The 25,294-nt window shown below is 45.2% G+C and overlaps 1 protein-coding gene across 1 annotated transcript in view; it reads left to right on the top strand.

The window, feature by feature from the left end:
- Positions 1-334: 334 nt before the first annotated feature.
- Positions 335-25,294, top strand: part of ABCG4 (ATP binding cassette subfamily G member 4) — a 67,830-nt gene continuing 42,870 nt past the window's right edge. Inside the window, exons 1-4 of the mRNA XM_066606121.1 lie at positions 335-374; positions 467-541; positions 10,084-10,353; positions 13,396-13,513. Coding sequence (XP_066462218.1) covers positions 10,128-10,353; positions 13,396-13,513 — 344 coding nt within the window. The 5' untranslated portion in view covers positions 335-374; positions 467-541; positions 10,084-10,127. The remainder of the gene's footprint in view (positions 375-466; positions 542-10,083; positions 10,354-13,395; positions 13,514-25,294) is intronic.

The raw sequence follows: 25,294 nt of genomic DNA, 5'->3' as shown, positions 1-25,294 counted from the left end.
ATTCAGTACTATTAAATAGTAGCGTTGAAAAATACAACACGTCCCGCAAAAAAACAACCGCCAGACAGCGACGTCAATAGAAAAATAAAAGTTATGATTTTGGGGAAGGAAAAACCAGGAATGGAAAAAAAAGGGTCCCCAGCAGTATTTTCTGACCAAACAAAGACATGACATGCCACCAGCACTTTACTACTTAGCAAGCATGCTGCTGCCTTGCAGAAGTGTCCTACATCTTTAAGACGGGCTGTGTAGAAGCCCAGCCTCTCTGCTGCCTGCCAGATGATGGATCTGCATCAGGACCAGCCTACAGAGTATGTCTGAGCTCTGAACATCAGCATCAGCGGGACACCTCCGAAGATCCCCTACAAATATGGGTGGGCAAATGCTCATGCAAGGTTATGGCTTCAGCCTGTGTGCTCCTTGCTATTTTGTATCTTCATTCTTCCCTTCCCCCTAATTCCCACAGGGTGGGTGCAAACTCCTAACTGCAGCTGGAGGAGAGAATTACAGGGGACTCGCTGACCTCCCCCCAAATCTGAAGGTGAGACCCTTTCTTCTTGCTCTCAGTCATCCTTGTCTGTGCTTGTTTGTCATCTGCATCGTGGGACCTGGTCAGGGCTGCAGCGGTGGATTATAGAGGAGGGGGCCAGGGGATTGCAATCATTAGGAGTGCAGGGTCTTTGCTGAAGTGATGCTGATAAACACGGCCTGAATAGGCGCCGAATCCGCTGCTTATCTTATTTGTGCCATGCAGAACATATAACATGGGTGGGACCTGGGGGAGGCGTGCGCTTACTAGACGCCAAGAATCAAAACTGGGGATGGAGAGATGGTGCAAACGGATGCAGATAAACTGACTGCAAGAAACGAAGACGTAAAGAAACACCCCATATAGGAAAAAAGGAAACACTAACGAATGCGCTGACATAAGATTTAACCCTTGCACAGCCGCAGCTCCTTGTCGTATTCCAGCGTCCTGCATTCAGGCTGAATGTAGCTATTTCTGTTATCTGTTATTTATAATTGTTACTTTTGGACACTTTGTTTTGTGTATTTTTAGCATTTGTTAACGTTTATCTGCAGTTTATCTTCATTGCGAAATAACAAAAAGAAAAAAACGTCTCTTTTTGGCTTTGCAGCCGGTTATGTAATAAACGTTACTGAAGTTGGTTGTGCGGAGACGGATGGATTTAGCGGATGTCCTCACTAATATGAGTCACGGATGCATCACACGGTTACTGTAATGGTGGGACGGGATGTAAGGAATGGTCAGTGATCTAGATGTGGCGTCACCGATGCTGGGGGTCCAATTTATTTCTTGCTGGAGACAGTTCAGTATCTTCAGAGGAAACGCTGATCATGTGATCAGACCCCAAACGCCACGGTACGGTGGACCCCCCGCTGAGAGATAACGGTGATAGCGGATTTGGGTTGTTTTGTTTGGCTGTTTCACCGGTATTTATCTCATCACTATGATGAGCTTTCCTTCTTATTCCCATGGGTTAGTACAGTGCAAATTGGTGAAAAACTGACCAATTTTACGAGAATATGTGTATTTTACATCAGTTTTTGCAGCGTTTTGCTTTTTTTATGTGAGTGTAATCCATTTAATAAAAAACGCAAGGTGGCCCAATTGATGTCATTTAAGTCACAACCTATTGAAGTCAATGGGTCTGTTAAAAACAATGGAGCGGATACACACGCATGCCTTGTGAGTGCATTCTTTATTTTAGCCACCCATCGGCTTTAATGGGTAATTTGGGTGCGTGAAAATTAGGGTCTCTCCCGATCAGCTGTCCTCGGGCCATTGTCATAATGTTCAATCACCACGTGGCTTTTCAGTATCATTCGGATGAGTAGGATTGAGCTGTCATACCAGACCCCACCATTACAAAATGTACGGCGCTGTACCTGGTATATAGTGAAGAAGTCGTGGCACTTACCCGAGCACTGAAGCCTCTTCAATCAGCTGCGGTCCCAAGTGGCAGACCCTCACCAACTCGATATTGTTTACCTAGCCCAAGCATAGGTCATTGATATCTAACGGGAGGAAATGTGGTAAAATGAACATTACTCACCTCGCTCTGGTTGTCCCTGGCAGTGGTTGTGCAATGGTGTGCAATACATCCACATGACGAATGCTACCAATCACTGGCCTCAGTGGTCTTGTATCATATATGCGTCACTATTGGGGGCAGTGATTGGCTGCCACAGTCATATAATAATAAAATACTGTACAATAATATTGTATTTTAATAGGTCTTCTATTAAGATGTGCCACAAGCATGTCTTAGTAGGCAAACAATCATGGCAGCCCCGTGGACCTTCAGAAGGCTTCAGGCTGCCACGACACCCAGACGGCACCCTGCGAACTCATCTCTATGTACATCCTAACTGCAAGGGGTTCAGGTAGTTAGTATATACATATATAGTCATACGTCAGTCGGGAAGTCATGTAGCGTGAGTAGTAATGGAAGTATTGACCAAAGTTATGAATTATGAGCCTTTATTTATATGGCTTGTAATGGAGCGGAGGAGATAGAGGAAAGGAATGGGAAAGATGTGAATGAAAATAAATTTAAGGAGAGAAGAAGCGCTTATTAAACGGGTCAAAATAGAGAAAACAGTGGATGGAACAAACTGGAAGAAGTGCATTAATATGGCATGCAGGGGCGTAACTATAGGGGGTGCAGGGGATGCGGTTGCACCCGGGCCCAGGAGCCTTAGGGGGCCCATAAGGCCTCTCTTCTACATATTGGGAGCCCAGTACTATGAAAAAAGCATTATAGTTTGGGGCCCTGTTACAGATTTTGCAGCGGGGCCGAGAAGCTTCAAGTTATGTCTCTGATGGCATGAATGAAATCATTAAAATATTGGTGGAAATGTAACAAATTATTAGGAAAGGGAAAAATGGGAAAGATACAAAAATGCAGAGATTCTTCATAGATGTTTTCTGCACGCTGCGAGAGCCGTAATTGACGCCCCGATATCGCTCTCGCAATCCTTCTTGAAGCCTTGGATGCAAAGTGTTTCCCCAGGGAAACAGCCTCCCATCCCAGCAGGGCTGAAGGAATCTCCTGCTGCAGCTGTCACAGCCACGGCAGGAGATAGTGATCTTCTCCCATTGATTTTAATGGGGTTAGCGTCCGTAGCGCCAGGCCCATTGAAATCAGTGAGATGATTGCGATCCTCTGCCACTGCTCCATGTGGTGAGGATTTTCATGGGGGGGTCTTGAATTATAAGCCCTTCCCCGAAAATAATAATCCCTAACTGTAGACAAAAAAATAAATAAAATAATACATCAGAGGCTGAGCCCTGGCTCTGATTGGTCACAGCGCTCAGCCAATCAGAGGCAGCGCTTTCAGGAGGCGGGATGTTTCAATCCCTGACAAGAAGAGAAGATAAAGAAGAGTGCCAGGGACCTGCTAGAAGACACGCCGGAGGTGACAACGCTTCTAAGCTGATGTATTATTATTTTTTTAAACAGTTAGGGATTATTTTCAGGGTAGGGCTAATATTTCAAGCCCACCCCCCCAAAAAATCCTCGCTGTGGGGAGTTCCCTGACACTGCTGTCACGGCTGTGGCAAAGGCTTGCGATCATCTCCCATTGATTCCAATGGGGCCGGCTGCCGCCGGCCCCATAGGAGACGATGGGTGAACTCGCAAAAAGGTAGAACATGCTGCGATTTTGTTTTCGTACTGCATCACAAGCATTAAAACCTCGCACATGTGACTGGAGCCATTGGAAGTCATCGGCTTCATAATTTTGCGATTTAAACTCCTCTGCTGCGCCTTCACAAATGAGTAAGAGATCATCCATGCGCCGTTCCTATAAAATCACCTTATTTGAGCAGTCATGAATTATTGCTTTTAGCCTATTTTAGACTATAATCAATTATTCATTAATTTATTGTATTTATGTATCAGTTTCGTTCTGTAAACCAGGTGACCCCTGCTGAGCAGTCTGACTCCTCCTCCTCTAACCCACCTGAGTGAAGCGATGATGCTGCCGACTGCGCTATTTATTCCTTTTTTGGGGAATAGAGGGAACAAAGAGGCCGCCCTCATGCAGGCGTTGTTGTACCGCTTTTAGCGCTGCCTTTCTACAACGCTCCCATTCATTTCAATGGGGCCGCTCACACAAGCGTCTTGAACTCTGCGCTTTGACAGCGATGCATGTTCTATCTTTGGCCGTGCGTCGCTTATTGAAATAAATGGGCAGTGCTGAAAACATGGCACAACTTGTTAGCACATTTTTGGCAGCGCCAAATGCAAGCGCTAGCTGCACGACCTAAAAAAAAAACAATACTCACCTTGCAGGCGCCGTCCAGGACTCTCCAGCTGCTCTCCGGAGCTCCTGGCAGGCAGCTGGCAACTTGTTATCACCGACAGGGCATGTTTTGCTGGTAACGAGGTTTGAAGACCCCGCCTCCAGCAAGAGATTGCTCTGATTGGTTCCAGCGCTCGATGAACCAATCCCAGCCATTCAATAAATGGCTGTGATTGGTGCATTCACGTCTGGCTGTGATTGGTGCATTCGGGGTATTGATTTTGTTTTTCAGCATCCTTGGCTGCAATTTCAACTATGCTGAAAACGCAGCCAAAACGTTGTAAAACATGCATGACGACGCTGCTGAAACCGCAGTAAACGCAGCATTGAAAAACACTGCGTTTCTGCAAACGCCTGTGTGAGGGAGGCCAGAGATGGAATTCAGTCAGAAAGCCCAAACAGATTTGTGAATGCAAGAAAGTAATGGAGGGGGTGACTTGTGCTGTCCGTAGAAATCTATGGAGGGTAGAGGGGGGGGGGGGGAATCACACATGTACTGCTAGAGTTAGCACCTTCCCGCGCCAGCGCGTACATTTACATCCTGCAGCGTTGGGGTACGTATGAAGAGAGATCACGAGGCGACCTCTCTTCATACAGCATGGGCGTCAGCTGTTTATTACAGCTGACACCCGTGGGCAATAGCTGCAATCAGATGCGCGGCCAGTCGCAGCTATTAACCCTTTAAATGCCCCAAACAATGTTTGGGGGTCTCGTATGCCCCCGCCCCCCACCACGATGAGATCGCAGGGAGACGTGCAGGTGTCATGGCTCCTGGGGCTGCCATAGTAGACTGCCTATCAAGCCGTCTCCATGGGGTAGCCTAATAGACTGTCTATCAGATTGCAGTATGATGTAAGGCTATGGCATTACATCATACTGCAAGAGCAATCAAAGCATTGCCTGTTGTGGTCCCCTAGGGGGGCTAAGAAAAAAAAATTAACTAAAAGAACAAAAATACATATTTGGTATCGCCGCATCCATAAAAATCTGATCTATCAAAGTAGCACATTATTTACCTCATCCGGAAAAAAAATAAAGAACGCCAGAAATGCACTTTTTCAGTCACCCTGTCTCCTAGAAAAAAATGCAATAAAAAGCGATCAAAAAGTCGTATGTATTCCAAAATTGTGCCAACATAAACTACGGGACGTCTCGCAAAAAATGTGTGGATGGAAAAATAAAAATGTTATTGCACTCAGAAGATGGCGGCAGAGAATAAAGAAACATTAAATGCCTTTGAAAAGAAATAAAAGTAGTACAGCAAAAAAAACCTATACAATTTTGGTATTGCAGTAATCTTACTGACCCATGTCATGTTTGTTGCAGTTTGTGTGCCGTAGAAACAAGACGCACTGAAAGATGGCAGAATGTTGTTTTTTTTTTCATTTTACTCCACTTTGAATTTTTTAAAAGTTTTTCAGTATATTATATGGTACAATAAATAGCACCATAGTACTAATGAAAAATACAACTCATCCTGCGAAAAACAAGCCCTCATACAGCTACGTTGATGGAGTTATGATTTTTTAAAGGGGGGGGGGGAGGAAAAATAGAAAATGGGGAAAAAAAAGGGCAGCGTCGTTAAGGATTTAATGCTGAATTATTTACTGGTACTTATCACATCTCCACTGCTCAGTACTGCTGTATAATGTCCTCCACAATTCTGCTATTTCAGTGTGTGTGTGTGTGTGTGTGTGTTACAGAAAAATAGGCAGCAGAATCTTCTGTTTTCTCCATATGCAGTGTATAGGAATCATCATAATATCAGTCTACCACAATCAGCTTAGAAATAGAGAAGACATCCTGCTCTCCTATGTGTGCAGTGCATGGAGACATCATAGCAGCAGTCTACACCCACCAGCTCAGAGATAGAGAAGAGATCCTGCTCTCCTATGTGTACAGTGCATGGAGACATCATAGCAGCAGTCTACACCCACCAGCTCAGAGATAGAGAAGAGATCCTGCTCTCCTATGTGTACAGTGTATGGAGACATCATAGCAGCAGTCTACACCCACCAGCTCAGAGATAGAGAGGAGATCCTGCTCTCCTATGTGTACAGTGTATGGAAACATCACAGCAGCAGTCTACACCCACCAGCTCAGAGATAGAGAAGAGATCCTGCTCTCCTATGTGCACAGTGTATGGAGACATCATAGCAGCAGTCTACACCCACCAGCTCAGAGATAGAGAAGAGATCCTGCTCTCCTATGTGTACAGTGTATGGAGACATCATAGCAGCAGTCTACACCCACCAGCTCAGAGATAGAGAAGGGATCCTGCTCTCCTATGTGTACAGTGTATGGAGACATCATAGCAGCAGTCTACACCCACCAGCTCAGAGATAGAGAAGAGATCCTGCTCTCCTATGTGTGCAGTGTATGGAGACATCATAGCAACAGTCTACACCCACCAGCTCAGAGATAGAGAAGGGATCCTGCTCTCCTATGTGTGCAGTGTATGGAGACATCATAGTAGCAGTCTACACACACCAGCTCAGAGGTAGAGAAGAGATCTTGCTTTCCTATGTGTGCAGTGTATGGAGACGTCATAGCAGCAGTCTACACCCACCAGCTCAGAGATAGAGAGGAGAGCCTGCTCTCCTATGTGTACAGTGTATGGAGACATCATAGCAGCAGTCTACACCCACCAGCTCAAAGAGAGAGAAGAGAGCCGGCTCCCCTATGTGTGCAGTGTATGGAGACATTATGGTAGCAGTCTCATAGCAATAGTCCACACCCACCAGCTCAGAGGTAGAGAAGAGATCCTACTCTCCTTTGTGTACAGTGCATGGAGACATCATAGCAGCAGTCTACACCCACCAGCTCAGAGATAGAGAAGAGATCCTGCTCTCCTATGTGTACAGTGTATGGAGACATCATAGCAGCAGTCTACACCCACCAGCTCAGAGATAGAGAAGAGATCCTGCTCTCCTATGTGTGCAGTGTATGGAGACATCATAGCAGCAGTCTACATTCCCCAATTTAGAGGTAGAGAAGAGATCCTGCTCTCCTGTGTGTACAGTGTATGGAGACATCATAGCAGCAGTCTCATAGCAACAGTCTACACCCACCAGCTCAGAGAGAGAGAAGTGATCCTACTCTCCTATGTGTACAGTGTATGGATACATCATAGCAGAAGTCTACACCCACCAGCTCAGAGATGGAAGGGATCCTGCTCTCCTATGTGTGCAGTGTATGGAGACATCATAGTAGCAGTCTACACACACCAGCTCAGAGATAGAGAAGAGATCCTGCTCTCCTATGTGTGCAGTGTATGAAGACATCATAGTAGCAGTCTACACACACCAGCTTAGAGGTAGAGAAGAGATCCTGTTCTCCTATCTGTACAATTTATGGGATCATCATAGCAGCAGTCTACACCCACCAGCTCAGAGAGAGAGAGAAGAGATCCTGCTCTTCTATGTGTACAGTGTATGGAGACATTATGGTATCAGTCTCATAGCAATAGTCTACACCCACCAGCTCAGAGAGAGAGAAGAGATCCTGCTCTTCTATGTGTACAGTGTATGGAGACATCATAGCAGCAGTCTACACCCACCAGCTCAGAGATAGAAAGGAGATCCTGCTCTCCTATGTGTACAGTGTATGAAGACATCATAGCAGCAGTCTACACCCACCAGCTCAGAGATAGAGAAGAGATCCTGCTCTCCTATGTGTTCAGTGTATGGAGACATTATGGTAGCAGTCTCATAGCAATAGTTTACACCCACCAGCTCAGAGATAGAGAGGAGATCCTGCTCTCCTATGTGTACAGTGTATGGAGACATCATAGCAGCAGTCTACACCCATCAGCTCAGAGATAGAGAAGAGATCCTGCTCTCCTATGTGTACAGTGTATGGAGACATCATAGCAGCAGTCTACACCCACCAGCTCAGACATAGAGAAGAGATCCTGCTCTCCGATGTGTGCAGTGTATGGAGACATCATAGCAGCAGTCTGCACCCACCAGCTCAGAGATAGAGAAGAGATCCTGCTCTCCTATGTGTACAGTGTATGGAGACATCATAGCAGCAGTCTACACCCACCAGCTCAGACATAGAGAAGAGATCCTGATCTCCTATGTGTGTAGTGTATGGAGACATTATAGTAGCAGTCTACACGCACCAGCTCAGAGGTAGAGAAGAGATCTTGCTCTCCGATGTGTACAGTGTATGGAGACGTCATAGCAGCAGTCTACACCCACCAGGTCAGAAATAGAGAAGAGATCCTGCTCTCCTATGTGTACAGTGTATGAAGACATCATAGCAGCAGTCTACACCCACCAGCTCAGAGATAGAGAAGAGATCCTGCTCTCCTATGTGTTCAGTGTATGGAGACATTATGGTAGCAGTCTCATAGCAATAGTTTACACCCACCAGCTCAGAGATAGAGAGGAGATCCTGCTCTCCTATGTGTACAGTGTATGGAGACATCATAGCAGCAGTCTACACCCACCAGCTTAGAGGACAGATAATTATAATTAGAGATGGAGTCTATAGAGGGGAGAGTTCATGATAAATACAGGATATAACTCATATAACGGCCGGATATACTATCATTTCTCATCTACACACAGCAGCTTATTTTGAAAAGTCATCTTAAACTGTTGATACACTATAACACATATAAGGTTTTGATCATATCTCCCCGTTTGCATTTTTTCCTCCCGGCTGTACAAATAAAGTTCCTTAAAGAGTTTGTATCAAGATCTAAAGTCATCTCCTATCCACAGGATAGGACATAACTATATGATTGGTGGGGGGTCTGACGGATGACACATGTGCCGTGCAGGAATCTCATGAATTGAGCTGAGGTCACGCATGTTGTCGCCACTCTATTCATTTTAATGACAGCACCGGAGATTGCAGAATACGAGCGCTCAACAAACTATGGCGCTATCATTGAAATGAATAGAACAGAGGTACGCATGCACGACCTGGGCTCTATTCATGCAGGGGCCGTTGGGTGAGCGCCGTGACCACTTCAGTTCGTATCAAGCGCAGCACTGTACTTTTCATGTAGCTGCGCCTGGTCCAGCAGCTCCATCCCATTCACTTGAATTGACTGCTTGAAAGCTCTCAGGACACATGACCGATAAATGGGACGTCCCCCGCTTGAGAAGAGGCCACTGTAGTACCTGAGCGCCGCAGCCTCTTCAGTCAGCTGGTCAGCGAGGATCATGACTGTTAGACCCCCACTGATCTGATATTGATGACCTGTCCTGAGTAGAGGTCATCAATATCTTAGTTTTGGAAAACCCCTTAAACTATCAAGAGGGTCAAACTCTCCAAGAACTAAGAGAAGAATGTAAGTGCTACCAAATTGGACCTTCATGTGTCATTTTTGACCAGCAGGGTGGCGGGGTCAGAACTACAGCTGAAGACCATGAACTGGGTGCTTCTGAGTTGGTAAACAAGCATTTTATGTCCACCATTTGGGTAACTATCATTGGGCAACTCAATGCTTGTAACATTGTGTCGATTCTCACCAAATACAAGATACATATTAATATAAAGTGGCTAATAATGTAAACACTGATGATTTATGCTTCGCAGCAGCCCTAAGTACTCCACCATCAAAAATTAATAAGCTAGACTTCTCAATGATGTTGAGTATCTGGAAAGTGATGAGTGTTCTGCGCCGTCAGACCACAATGCACCGTGTAGAGATGTGCGATTTTGATGCAGTGCGTTGTAAAAAGCTCCGTATTAACCAATGACTTCATGTATATTTGCATCTAATGGTTTTAGGACTGAAGTCACGGGGATCCATCTGAAAGCCCCCCAGCTTCCATATGGCAGAGAAGGTACCTTCTACAGTTCAGGACTCAAATGCACCCGAGGATGACACCTGCCCGCACCTACAGGACACAACGCTCCTTGCCACCCACCTGAAGAAGGTGGAAAACCACATTACAGATGCAAGACGCTTCTGCCACCTTCCAAAACGGTCATCTGTGGACATTGAGTTCAAAGACTTATCGTACTCCGTAAGAGAAGGACCATGCTGGAGGAAGAGAGGTGAGCAAAGCCGTCAAAGAAGCGCCAAATACTAAAGGAAGGAAGCAAAATACATACAAATGATCGTATCCAAAACAAGGGGCATTATTAACCCCTTAGTGATGCCGCCGGTTATAGCCACAGGGATGCTCTGATTTTGGGGGGATTTTTATTGGTACCATTTTTAGGACTTATTCAGACGGGCGTATATCGGTCGGGTTTTCACACCCGGACGATATACGCTGCCCCTCTCTGCAAGGAGAGGAGGCAGGATGGGACGGGAGCTAGTGCACTGAGCTCCCACTCCTTATCCGCCCCTCACCATTGTTTGCAGTGGGAGGGGCGGGGCGTGGAACTTAGCCCCGCCCTCGTCCCAACCCTTCCATTGCAAAAAGGGGCGAGGGGCGGAGAGGGGGTGGGAGCTCAGTGCACTAGCTCCCGTCCCATCCTGCTTCCTCTCCTTGCAGAGAGGGGCAGAGTATATCTACCGGATGTGAAAACCCGACCAATATACGCCCGTCTTAATAAGCCGTTAGGTGCATATGATGCATTGTATAACTTCTTAATCTTTTTGGAGGGCATCAATTCTGCCATTGCTTTTTGGGTTTATTTTTACAGCATTAATTATACACAATAAGTGATATGATACATTTTTTCTGCGGATCGGTATGATTTCGACAATACCAAAATTATATATATTTTTTAGGTTTTTGCATTTTATATTATATATTTTTTTAGGTTTGTACGGTAAAAAACATTTTTTTTGGAAAATATGTTTTACTGGATTGCTGCGTTCAATGATACATAACTATTTTTTGGCTGGAGCTCTGTGCGGGCCGCATGGTTTTTGCGTGGCGAGCTGTAGGTTTTGTTGGTAACATTTTGGGGTACATACGGCTTTTTTGATCACTTTTATTGCAGGGAGAAATGAACAAAAAGCATTGGTTCAGTTTTTTAGCTCTTTTTCTTGATAACCTCTCCTCAATATATGATCGATGGGGATCTGCCACCCAGGACCCCCACCTGATCAGCTGTTTTAAGAGACTGCAGCACTTTGGTGAGCCCCTCTTTTCAGACCGGTGACATCGTGTTCATTGGTCATGTGATCTATTTGTAGTTCATTCCCATTTAAGTGAATGGCAATGAGCTGTTCTGCCGCTATGAAATGTTCAGCGGTGCGTCTGGTATACGGTGGGGAGGCAGCAGTGCTGACCCGAGCACTGTGGCCCCTTCAAACAGTTGATTGGTGGCAGACCCCGACCAATCAGGTATTGATTGCTAATCCTGAGGCTGGATCATGAATATTTTAGTCTTCGAAAACTCGCTTAAGGGCTCTTTCACACGGGTGTCGTTTTCACGGAGAATAGGCACGTGAAAAAAATCGCTGCTAACTGCACGAAAAATAGCGTGAACAGGCGGTTTCCATCTATCAAGTCCCAAGCCTAATTAGCGGTGAAATCACCCAATCACACGATCGTGTTATTAGAGAGGAGGCGCTCGCTGATCAGACGTCCATAGGTATCTCTATGGCAGAGATCACACGATCGGGAGCCGCACGTTGCAGGAAAAAGCGCTGCTGTTTGGAATTCCCTCAGCCGGCAGAAATCCTCCTAATGTCTAAACTACGGACACCGGTCTTCTTTTTAAGCGCCGGACGCAGCTACACCCCCCCCCCCCTTTTTTGTCCAGCTCCCATAGGAGTCTATGGAAACTCCAGCGCAGCTCGCAGCAAGGATGGGTCGGGTCTATCTTTCCACGCAGCGCGGACCTCAGTTGCGAGCCTTGCAGTCACATGTCCGATCCTTGGAGGGGGCGAGGTTTTTGCACGTCTAACATTCCTTCATCTGTACGTTCCTATAGGAAACCATTAGTTCTATTAGACGCAATTTTTTTACATGTCTATTCTACGCAAAAACGACGCCCGTGTGAATGAGGCCTAAATGACCTTCACACAGCCGTAGAGTTGGGGTATGTCAAGTCTGATGTGTATTGGTGCAGCAATAATCCGAGGCTGGCCCCAGACGTCTCTTATCTCATAAGGGCTGTACCAGAATCGCAAGCTATCCCCTATCCTCAGATCGGTTGCTGATCGCGGGGGTCTCACTGCTAAGACCCCCACCGATCCAGAGAACATGGTAAGCATGTCCTCTGTCATCCTCACTGTGGGGTTACTGCACCCCCTATAGTAAGCATGGCTTCACATGGGCGTATTTGTGTGCGCAATACGCAGAGGTAGAACCCGTTTATCTCAATGGGTTTGTTCTCATTTCCTTTTTTTGCATGCTCACTCCTCGTGTGCACGAACAGGCCCTGCTCTATTTTTGTGTGCATTTGCGCTCCAAGGGTCCCTATAGAAGTCTATGGGAGATGCGTAAATGAGCACACAGATGCGCAAAAGAACAAGCCGTGCACAAAAAGTACAGTAAAATGCACCGATACTCGTACAAAAAAGACTTGTTCGTTGTGCAAACATACAGCCATGCGCAAAAACTCAAACATCTGTATGAAGCCGCCCTAAAGAGGAGACTGAATGGAGTGGCGGTCACGCTGGTGCACTGTTCATTTTTAATGCAACTGCTACGGACATCAGAGTGGCCCCCGCTTGGGTATTACCATCAACCCCGGTGAAATGAATGGAGCATTGACTGTACACGCTCGACCGGCGCTCCCTTCTTACTGATGTCACTGTGGGGGGAGAAGCGACCCCTGCAGTGATAGTAAAACAGGACATGGTAGTCCCGAACTGCAGATTGGCGGGGATTTCAGTGGTGAGAACCCCACCGATCAGCAAATTATCCTCTGTTCTGTGGATAGCAGATAACTTGTGATTCAACCCCTTCAACCCATTGAAAAGCCATTGATAGGGCAAGTAGACTGCGGTAAGGAAAGTTATCATAATGTATTAAGTCAAGTTAAACTTTGCTGCATCCGTACAACACAAATATCTTAATGTGTTCTGCACTCCTCGCCGGTCCATCCTGCAGGCAGATTTTCACTTAGCTGAATTAGATATCCAGTTCTAAACTTGATTTTCTATACAAGTCATCTTATTAAACCTTTCAGGTTACAAGACGCTCCTGAAGTGCTTGTCCGGAATGTTCTGCAATCGAGAACTTATTGGAATTATGGGGCCTTCTGGTGCTGGAAAATCCACATTAATGAACATTCTGGCTGGATACAGGTACGTGCGGTCAATGCATGGTAAACACGTAAAAACGGTGCAGGTAAAGGGCTTGTGCCAAGAAGGCATCCGCTCTTCATATACCCCGCCAGCTCTTCATATACCCCGCCAGCTCTTCAAATACCCCACCAGCTGTCTGCAGGACCTCATTTTTTCCCCCATGCATATTAATGGCTTGTGAAGAATGGTTGCCACCTGTGAGCCGCCAGGCAGTAACCCGACTTTTAACTCACTTTGTGTGGGGAGGTGATAGAGGCCGGATGAGGTATTTTTCATACTCGCCCGCTTCTTGATTTCCGCAGTACTCAACTATAAAGTCTGTGCCCGGGCAAATATCTGACTTTTTTCAGAGTCCCGTGTTTGGGCTCCCCCATAGACTCGTATAGGGCAGCGCACACACGGGACTCCGAAAAGATTTTCAACCGGTGTGTGGACCTTATAGGTGGGCACCGTGGGAACTGGGGAATGCGTGAAAAAAATCCAGCACCCGGCCCGCTGTCACTGGCCCTAACAGCCCTGGAAGTTAGTTTATAGGCAGGTGACAGGTTCCCTTTAAATGATGGCCATTGATGCAGTCGCTACAGAGAAAACACGTCTGGTTGGCAGCAGCTAAATCACTTTTTGCCTAAAGAGGGACCTGAGGAGCTGTTCCCCCCCGAGGCCCACCTTCTGAAGGGGCTTGTGTATGTTGGCACAACGTCTTCGCCGCACACAGGGCTGGTGTTACTATTTATTTACGCCAGCTAAAATCTTTTTTAGCCAGAAGGAATGGCGCAGTCCACCATACCATTCTTTCTGGCACAAAATGCTGGAAATGAACGGAAACCTGCCGAAACAGATACCTCCTGGGCTTCGTATAAGCAGTTTTCATTAATGGTCAAGGTTCTGTTCCGGTCCCGTCCAGCGGTGCCAGGTTTGGGATTTTACATGGAAACCTTGATATAATCGGATGAATGAGAAGCCAACGAATTATCAATCATCATTCACTCAGGGCAGCATTTACACTGAAAGGTAATTGGTCAGATTCCTGGTGGCTGTACAGTGACTGAGGCACAGGGTCCACAGCGGAGGAGATGGTGGGGTAGTTGTTAGGGATGTCACGGTGGCACTACCATCTCCTCCGCTGAGGGATGCGTGCAACCCTTTGCCAAGGCCCTGACAGGCCTCTCTAGGCAATGCTGGTGGTGCGATTACCTGTATAAAACTCTGTAGTAAAACTTCTGTATTTGTCACGGGTGACGCCACCATTCCATCCACTGCAGTGCAATAAACAGTCCACACAGGGCTGTACTTTATAGATTAAATGGGGAACAGTCGGTAAAGGCTTTCTTTACTAGAACATCCAGCAGGGATAATACACAACCATTATTGCAATGGTCGATTGGCTTTACGACAACTTCTATTTGTGAGGAAGCAGGGAGGCAATTCGGGGCATCTTGGTGCATACAGACCACGTTATCTGTAGGATCACTCTCCTGGACGACTTCTCTCACTCTCTCTACCGGCCAACACTCACTGTTTAGTTGTCTGTTAGGGCACTCTCTCAATCCTTCCATTGTAGCTTCGGGACTCTATACCAACTGCGGATAAAACGGGGTATTCGCCATTGTCAGTAGATGGGATATCACTCTGCTTCTTCCATGTTGGATAGGCCTAGGTGAGGCTTTCTCCTTTTCTCTCAGACAGATTGTAATCCACAGGTGGACATGCAGACTCACTCAATGGCTGTAGAAGACTCTCCAGACTGTCTAGACTACTCTTTGACTTGCACACCTTGCAAACACATATCTTTCATGCTCATGTGACAACATTGGATACACACAAACTGTTACATTTTCCAGACATACCCAGACATTAACTTCTTGTATGCTGCAGCTGTGCAATACACATAAATCACTGACAAGACAATTAGGGACACATCTATGGACATTTATGGACAGTTATGGAGGGGCCAGATATGTATACTTCAGGCCACTACAGATCTGAATGATTTATCGGCCCGTGTAAAAGAGCACTAAATGGTGAAGAGCACATATATGCGGATTTTGACTGGGAATCAGCCACGTATCTACAGCTGATGTCATACTATGCAATGCTCCCCCTCACCTCCTCCAAAGGCTTCCCGCTCTCAGCGCGCCCCGACTTCCAGTTCCCAGCACTGCACCTGACCAGGCCGCTGGGAACAAGAAGCCTGGGAGCACTGACAGTGGGAAGCCCTTGGAAAAGGTGAGGGGGAGCACCGCATAATATGAAATCAGCTGCAGATACGCGGCTAATTTGCAGTCAAATTCTGCACCAATGATACAGATTTTGACTGTTTTGGGATGTGAAAATGTTGCGGAATTTGCTCCCTGTCTTTTTTTAAACAGCCCTGTACTTTTTATAACAATAGAGGTAACATCATAAGCCCCGCCCCTTACCACACCCCTATGTCCCGCTTTGATCCTAGGAAAGTCTAGTCACCTTACAGAGAGAGATCTCAAGAGATATCATAGAGGAGATGAGAAGAGATGAAAGAGAGTGTGGAGCAGGAGCAGCGCAGAGGCGGAAGTGATTTATCTATCCCTGCTCCGCTGATGCAGCGTACGACACCTGATGACTGCAGGATTATGGCCAGCCTGTCACATTGTGCTCCTAGGATCTGTAGTTCTATGGGTGTCCACACTGCTGCAGATGTGGGATGATTGAGCCGGCTGGGAATGGAGTTCTCCAGCCAGCCAATCACCACTGGTCTGCTACAGGCGCTGGTCATTTATTTCTTTAGCTATTTTCCTGGTTTTTGGAGTCATTTATGTTCTGCTGTGGTGTTGCTTGCATGAGATTCTGGGTGGGATTTCCTGGTTGTTGGTGTGAACAGCAACTTGTTCAGTGTCTGAAGGAGGTCAAGAGGGATGTCCTCCTCCGAATCAAATTTTTTTTTTTGTTTTGCTGTAAAACTTCATAAAAATTCAGAACTTGACTTGTAATAATGTTGCCATCCACTAGGTGGTGCTGCATCTCCTTTCATGTGCAGGTTGAAGGAGAGATAAGACACATCATAAAACTGTCCTGAGCTCAGTGGACTGATTTACGATGTATGTCTTAGCTCTGTTTGTTTGTTGTTTTAAGTTTTAAGTGCAAAACAGTCCCAAATTTCTGAGTGTGAACATTTATTTAGATCAAGAGGAATGTGTCCCCCCCCTCCTCTGCATCTGTAGGTTATAATTATGTGCCATCCAAACCAGTTTCACTCAATAGCCTGACGAAGGGGGCGAGATATCCCCGAAAACTTGCTTGCTGTAACATCCTGCATTTTTGTTAACCCTTAAAAGGTATCACATCTACAAGATTACTTGGTTTCTTGCTCTGAGAACAATCACATTTTGCTCTACTGGCTAACACGGTACCAAACCATTTTTTTTGCGTTTGGACTGGATCTGAAGTGGACCCCAAGGCTTGGATAAGGTACCAGCGCTATTGTAAGGGGATACAGGCCAATGTTAGTAGAAAAGCTGGGACCACTTAAAGTAAGTGACTCTGATCACGCTGCTGGAAGATATAGACAGAGAGGCTCCCTGGGCTCGTGCAGACATACACAGACTGGAGATACTGGGGATTATACAAGTACTATGATTTGTGGTAATGACCGGCTGTAACCTCCTGCTAAATGTGCAGTAAATTTCTGTTTTCGCAAGTTTCTGTCCTCTGATTTCTTTTGTGCTGCGCTGAACACCTCAATCACCATCATCCACTAGTTCATACTTCGCTTGTAACCTAGCAGATGGGAGTCAGAATATTTAGCCATCATGAACTCCCGCTGGCTACAGACAGCCATTGTCTGGTTTTTCCAGAGATGTCCCATTGGCTTCAGGGCTCCGGCTGGGCCACTCAAGGACATTCACAGAGTTGTCCCTAAGTCTCTCCTGTGTTGTCTTGGCTGGGGTCTTAGGGTCATTGTCTTGTTGGAAGGTGACCCTTCTGCCCAGTCCGAGGTCCCTTGTGCTCTGGATCAGGTCTTCATTATCTCTGTACTTTACTCCATTCAGCTTTCCATCCACTTTGACCGGTCTCCCCTCCTCTAGCATGATGCTCCACCACCAGGCTTCACTGTAGGGATGGTATTAGGCAGATGTTGAGCGGCGCCTGGTTTCCTCCAAACAGAACACTTAGCATTAATTCCATCTTTGTTTAGTTTCAAAAGATTTTATTGTGGTTTATATTCAAACATAAGATAGACTTGTAACATTCTTATATCCCCTCGCTGGGGGCCAGATACTTCCAACGATGACATTGAATGCCAACAATGGCTAAATATTCACATGTATATAGGGGTAAGGGAAAGGGTTAACATGGGAATTTAAACAATGGAAAGTCAAGAATCCATATCAATGTCCAAGAATGTCTTTGGGACATGGGTGTAATTGGTTACTAGGGTGATAATTAAGTAGATGAAATATTATGGCGTAGCCCTGGGACCTTTAGGGTTGCCAGATTTTCAAGAAATTTGTCATGGTGTCTGTTCTGATTGCATGAATTCTTTCATATAGCATTATTGAAGATATTCTATAGAGCACCTTTGGAAAGGATAGAATAGGTGACTTCCATTTAGAAGCGATATGGATTCTTGCAGCCGTACGTATGTACTGAATAAGTTTATGAACTTGATATTTAAATTGCAATGGGCGGTCCACTAGGAGGAATACTGTAGGAGATATGGGAATCGGACCCACAATAGTTGGTTGAGCAAGTTGTGTGAAGTTGTGTGAAGTCGGTAGGGGAATGGGTATTGGTACTGAAGAAGTCCAATATACGTGGTAGAGTGGTCATTTTTATTGAGTTAATTCCACCCACCCAGGAAAGATGGTGTTTATTCTATTTAAGCAGCTCCAATGATAACCTTTTAATTAGAGCTGGTTAGCTCCATTTGTAGAGGGAGTGTATTGAAGTAGTTAAATTAATGCCTAGATATTAGATATAATAATGTATTTTGTGTTGAAACTGGAAATTAATGTTTCGCAATTTTACTAAGGATTCTGGGTTGCTGATAAAGGATATTTCGGATTTTTCGACATTCACTCAAAGGCCCCAGAGATTAGTCCAGGTGTCTAGTGTGAACATTAGGTTTGGCAGTGATGTTAAGGGCTGGGAAAGAGTCAGCAAGATTTCATCTGCAAATAGGCTTATTTTATAGTCATTATCCCCACCCAAATTCCTTTTCTGTTGGGGTTGGAGCAGATTGCCTCTGCCAGTGGCTCAATCACCAAAGCGAATAGAGTTGGGGACAGAAGGCATCCTGTCTGGTGCCCCTACTAATTTGTATGGGGGTAGCCCTAGTTGATGGTAGTTTAAGAAATGTGCAGGGTGTTGAGTAGAGAGCTAAGAGGTTGGAGAGAAAAGGGCCCTGGATCCTAATGTGCCTTAGAACTGAGAATAAGTAGCCCCATGATAATGTATCAAAGGCGTTTTCTAGATCTAGTGCTGGAAGAGTCATCTGGAATTTTGTTGTGTAGACATAATCTATAATATTTAAAACTCTCCTTATATGGTCTGGGGCTTATCTCTCTATCCCACTGGTATAATTCCGACTTGATCCCTGTGGATCAAAGATGGAAGTAGGCGGTTCAGTTGGGTTGCTAGTATGGAGGTTAAGATCTTCTAGTCCAGATTAAGCAGTGAGATAGGTCTATAGTTTTTTTGGGACTATAGTTTTTTTTTGTCTTCCTTAGGGATCACTGTCACATAAGGATCCTGTGGGGGTGTGAAAAGAGGTGCTGGTGTCATATGCCATTTATGTTCAAAGCTAGGGACATCCTAAGCCTAGATGCCCCGTTTATGTTCACTGTGCACACGACGGAGCTAGGCCATGCTGACACTGCTGGCGGGAGAGATCATAGAGCCATCTGTGACCACCATCATAGTTTTCCCCATGGTCTTCCCCGCGACAGTGGGCCTCCCGCTCAGGCCGCCGCACATGCACAAGGTATGTGTCTGATTTGGGCTAACAATAGTAAAAGGTAGATTGAAATTAGTATGTAATCTAGTCTAGAATATAGACGGGCCATTGGGGAATAACATGTGTACCCTCATTTGGTGCCGTGGAGTTCTTTCCAACAGTCTGCCAGCAAGAGGGATGCCAGGGCTTCTGACCATCTGCGGCTCTGTGTTTTGGTGAACACGTCAAATTTAAGAGCTGTTTTGTTCAATTACTGGAAGAATGGGAGATTAAAATCTCCTGCCCACACTAATTTTGCCGATGCGAATTGTGCATGTTTATGACTTAGGTGAAGCAGTGGGTTCTCCGAGGGGGCGTAAACATTAACAAAGACTACTTGCTGGTCACATAGTGTTCCTGAGACCAGACAGAATTGACCCTCCTAATCTGTATCTGTTTCATTTATATGGAAGGGTAGAGAAATATGAAACAGAGTCAATACCCCTTAATGCTTTGCAAGGGTTGAAGCCGTGTAAAATCTTGTGTATTGAGGGTGAAAGTAGCTAAGTGAGGAGGATTGAGAAAAGTGCGTTTCCTGGATGCAAATAACATCTGGGTGGTGTGTCATATAGGATAAAAATGTGATTGTTCCAGCAAGAGAAACCAAGTAATCTTGTAGATATGATACCTTTTAATGGCTAACAAAAATACGTGATGTTATATCGAGCTTTCGAACATCTCAGGATTCTTCCTCAGACATAATGAAATAGATCCAAAGAGGCATATATATATATATATATATATATATATATATATATATATATATATATATATATAGTAGAGAAATAAAAACGTACTTTAAAAGTCCACTGATAAAGATATGAAGGCTTTATGGTCTCTGAATTAGTGTTAGGGGGTCACCAGGCCAGCAGTGTTATCTGTGCTATAGATTTCTCATACTTCCCATTCACGCATGAATCCTCTTAAACAATTTAACCCTCTGTTGAAAATATCAAAAGTTGTTATAAATTTGTACTCCCAAACTCTTCTATGGCTTTGTGATTTGAAATTGCCTTTAAGTATCATAACTTTCATGTGTTGTATGTTGTGTCAATGACTAGAAAAATGCTCCACCACAGATAAATCTGTCTTTCTCTCTTTAATTACGTGGTGATGAGATCTCATCCTCGCTTTTAGTTTTTGTCCTGTTTCTCCAACATAAAGCCCCCCAACAGGGTATTTACTGCACAGGATAAAGTACACAACATCAGACGTGGAACATGTGAATGTCCTCGGGATCTTATAGTCCTGCTGTGTGTTGGAGATTTGTATCCTGTCCATGATCAGTACATGTCAGCAGGTCTTGCAGCTCCTTACATTACAGGGATAAGTTCCTTTTCATGTGTCACTAGGCAATGCACTCCTGATTATAAAGGTGCTCAAATTTGGAGGTTGCCTGTAACACAGAAGGGGAGGGTCTGGGAATATGGTTGTCAGACGATCATCCTTGTGTAGGTATGATGGAGCTTCTTTGCGGTTTTCCTTAGTACCTCTAGCTGTGAGTTGTAGGTCACTACTAGAGGTATACGATCGCTTCCTTCCTTCTCTATGTACTGGAGTAGTTGATTCCTGGGTATCCTGAGGGCTCTGGTAATTTGGTCATCAACTGAGGTGGGATGGTTGCCCTGATTTATAAATGTCCTTTTGAGATGGTATAAATGCTCCTCTCTGTCTGTTGGGTTGGAACAGATCCGGTTGTATTTGATGGCCTGGCTGTAGATGATGGACTTTTTGATGTGCTTAGGATGGGAACTGTCCCATCTGAGGTATGTGGGTTGATCAATCGGTTTTCGGTATAGGGATGTCTGTATTGAGTTGTTTGAAATTTTTATGGTGGTGTCCAAAAGGTTCATTTCTGTATACGAGTAGATTAATGTCAGGTTTATGGTGGGGTGGAATGCATTGAATCTCTCATGGAATTTTATTAGTTCTTGTGCAGTATTGGTCCAGATGATTATGATGTCATCAATGCAGCAGAAGTAGGAGAATGGTTTGCTGGGGCAGGAGGCCAGAAAGTCACTTTTCAGTTTTGCCATGAAAAGGTAGGCATATTGCAGTGCCATTTTACTGCCCATGGCAGTTCCAGTGAGTTGCAGGAATATCTCTTTGCCAAAGAAGAAATAATTGTGTGTGAGAATGAATCTTGTGAATTGTAACACAGATTCAGAGGCAACCCCATTGGCATTTTGACACTTCCAATAAAGCGCAAAATTCCTCAAGAGGATTCATGCATGACTGGGAAGTATGAGACATCTATTGCACAGATAACACTGCTGGCCTGGTGACCCCCCAACACTAATTCAGGGACCATAATACCTTCACATCTTTATCAGTGAACTATTTAAGTATGTCTTTATTTCTCTACCCATCCCGTTGTAATATCCTTTTAAGTGCAAATTAATCACATCCATGTCTGTGCCTTGTCATAATTATGTGTATTGTGACAACACAGGGGTTAAATATCACCACGGGGGTTAGATATCACGCCAAATGGTCACTTTCCTTCTTGTTCACTTTATTCATACACAATCTTTAACCGAAACATAGATGACTGGGTCTCCAGGGCAATAAAAATGTTTGGCAACAACAAAGTCTCTTATAAACGTCCCGTCACAGTCCTTTTCAAAGTCCCCTCAGTACAAGCCTCCACAGGGTTGAAGGCAACAGCAACAACAAGTCCACTTGATTTGCACAGACCTGTGGATGTCCAGATCGCAGCTGGTCCTTAGTCTGTAGTGCCTTCAGACCCTTAGTCCAAGGGCAGGCGTACTCTAGGGGTCCTGCTGGAACCACATAGTTCCTGGTCCATAACTTTTCTCTACTGCATACAACAGAAGTTTTCTTTCAACAGCAGTCTGGTCGCAATATAGCCTTAGTTGAAGTCTGGTCCTCCCAGACACACACCTCTCCTAAGTGTTGAGGTGAGGGGCATCTCCCTGTCCACCTCTGGCCTTCTCAGCCACACACTCTGGGCTAACAGCCCTGCAGCTCCACTGAGCTGTCTTCCTGGCCTTCTCAGCCAGACACTCTCCTCCACTGCAGTAGGAACAAACCTTTTTATATCACTGACCACACCTGTGGGTGTTTTCCCTCTTACTTCAGGCACCAGACTGATTGTCTGTTGCCCCCTACAGGCCATCCTCTGTAGCGCACCCCTACACATCCCTCCCCATTGATGAAGGCTGTAGGCCATATCACAGTTTTCTTCTTCTGACCCTCCAGGGTCAAAACTCCAGCCTCGGGGGTCTCTTTCTGTTTTTACCTGTCTGACGAGTTCCTTCTTCTTGTCTTCACTCTGCTCCTCACATCCTTGTAGATCTCCGTCAGACTGTGCTCTCACAGCTTGCAAGTTGACTCCCAAGGGTAACTTTGTGGCTTGTAAGTTATAGTCAAGTTTCCCTACCTGACCCTTCATTTCTTCTTTTTGCTGCTCCGAGGCTTTAGTAGACTTTTCTTGTTTAGGTACAGTCTTTTCACCATCATCCTTGGAGCTAACACAGTCCTCCATTTCAGTGCAGGAAGGCTTGTGGAGACTTTCTAACTGAGCCTCCATTTTGAAGGTCTCTTCTAGGTCAAGAACCTTTTCTCTGTATTCTTCCAGTTCCTCTTGTAGCTCATGCTCCAGCATGGCCTTGCTATGGATTACACTCTCCACTTCCTTTTTTCAATTTATTCAGGTTTATAACTATCATTTTTTCCTCACTTTGTAACAATCCCATTTCTTTTCTTAGTACAGTGTTGTCATCGGTTAGAACCAATAGCATTCTTCGAAGTTCCTTTCCCTTTGACTCTGACTTTTGCTTGGTAGTATCCAGTTCACTGATGAGTTTGTCCTTGGAGTCAGCATCCCTGTGATAGGCTTCTACCATTTGGACAAACTGTGTCTTCACCTTCTGGGTTTGCCTTTTTACGTCATTATTCTTTTGCTGCAGTTCTTCCAAGACTTCTGCCGCCACTTGTGAGACCTTCTGAGCTTCAGTAGTCTCCTTTTGTAAACATAATTCGGCATTCTTTACTACTTGGAACTCTTTCAGATTCTTTAACAAGATTACCTTTTTTCTTTTCTGTCTGAACTGGGTTTTAGACATCTCTGGTCTCTGAACCTTTCTTTCAGCCACTTGACTATTTGATTTACAGCATTTCATCTTCATGCACAACTCCCCTGAGAACTGCTGAAGCTCTGCTCTTTCTTCTGACACTACTTTCAGGGTGCGTGTCAGGGTTAGTACCTCTGTTTCTTTCTCATTAGCGCTTTTTTCTGCATGCTCAAGTTCAGTGGCATATCTTGCAGATCTGGCTTTCTCTTCAGTCAGCTCCTGTTCACACAGCTTTTGTTTCTTCTCCAGTTTCGATACAAGCTCCTGTTGCTGACCAAGCTTAACAGTAACATCTTCTACCTCTTGCTGAAGACTTACTTTAACCTTCTCAAGTTTATCACAGGCGGCTGTTTTCTCTTCACACTGCTGCCTTGTAGTTTCTAATTCTCCTTGTATTTCTCTTTTCTGCTCTTCCACAGAATCCAAACACAAAGCACTCTTCTCCAGTCTATCTTCCAGATCCACCACATCGGCCTGAAGTGTTGCAATCTGCTCTGATAGGTTTCTCTTAGCTTCTGCATCCTCCTCTACTTGTTTGAGGAACACATTTTCTCACCTTGCATAGTCTTCAGGTGTGCACTGAGACCAAGCCTCTGCTGCATCTCTTCTTGCAGTAACTTCTGGAACTCTTCACTCTGAGCTTCCAGCTTCACCTGCAGCCTGCTCACCTGCTCAGACAACGCTGTCTGCACACCGTCACCTTCAGTTATTTTTATTTGCAGCTCTTGAAGCTGCATCTCTACTGTATTTTTATTGCATTCATATGCACACTTGTCTTCCAACAACCCTTTTACCTTTTGGGTCAGCTCAAGACACTCACTTTTCCATGTTTCTTTCACTTTTTCCGTTTGCTTCAACTGCTTAGACAGTTTCCCAACAACTACAGCATGACTCTGTTCCAGCTTCAGGATCTGGGTTCCATGTATTTCAGCTTTCTCATCCAAGCTCATCTGTAGCTGGGACACCAGTCTCTCATGCAGGGCTTCCTGGTTTTCTTTGTCACCCAGTAAGTCTTTCACGATCTCTGCTTGCTTCTCTGTCTGCAAGCAGCTTTCTGTATTCCCAGCTCTTCCTTGAGCTGACTTACTTGGCACTCCAAGTCACCTTCTTCTTTGCTAACAGCATTTTCAACTCTGCAACTTGATTTTGCAAACCTGTAGTTTGATTATGTGCATCTGTAGAAGCTCTTTCTAACTCGCAGCACGTCATCTCCAACCCTTTGGTTTTCATTTGCAGTTTCTTGCAGTCCTGTTCATACTGCACAGCTTGTTCTAATGGTTGGGACAGTTCACTCTTAGCTAGCACATGAGTTTGGTAAGGTTCTGGATCTGAGCTTCATATAGCTCTATTTCTTCATCCCTGCTTATCTGTAGCTGGGTCAGCACCTGCTCCTGACGAGCTTCTTGGGCTTTCTTGAAGTCCAGTATACCTCTCAATACCTCTGCTTGCTTTTCTGCAGGCAGCTTTCTCCATCTCCCGCTTTTCTTTGAGCTGTTTTACCTGAACTTCCCATGGATATTCCTCTTTGCTGACTGCGTCTTCAATTTTTTACAACCTTGTTCACACTTATGGGTTTGTTCTCCCAACAAAGCCCTGTGATCAGTTTCAGTCTTTTTTATGAGGTGCTCATTCTCTGTAGTTTTGATTGACTCTGTCAGTGCAGCCAACTGCTTTATTAGGAGTTGCCTTTCCCCCAGCTGAACTTGAATCGCC

This window comes from Eleutherodactylus coqui, chromosome 6, assembly GCF_035609145.1.
Source record: "Eleutherodactylus coqui strain aEleCoq1 chromosome 6, aEleCoq1.hap1, whole genome shotgun sequence".
Lineage (NCBI taxonomy): Eukaryota > Metazoa > Chordata > Amphibia > Anura > Eleutherodactylidae > Eleutherodactylus > Eleutherodactylus coqui.
The sequence above is the reverse complement of the archived record's forward strand: the minus strand, read 5'-3'. Positions and strand labels throughout refer to the sequence as shown.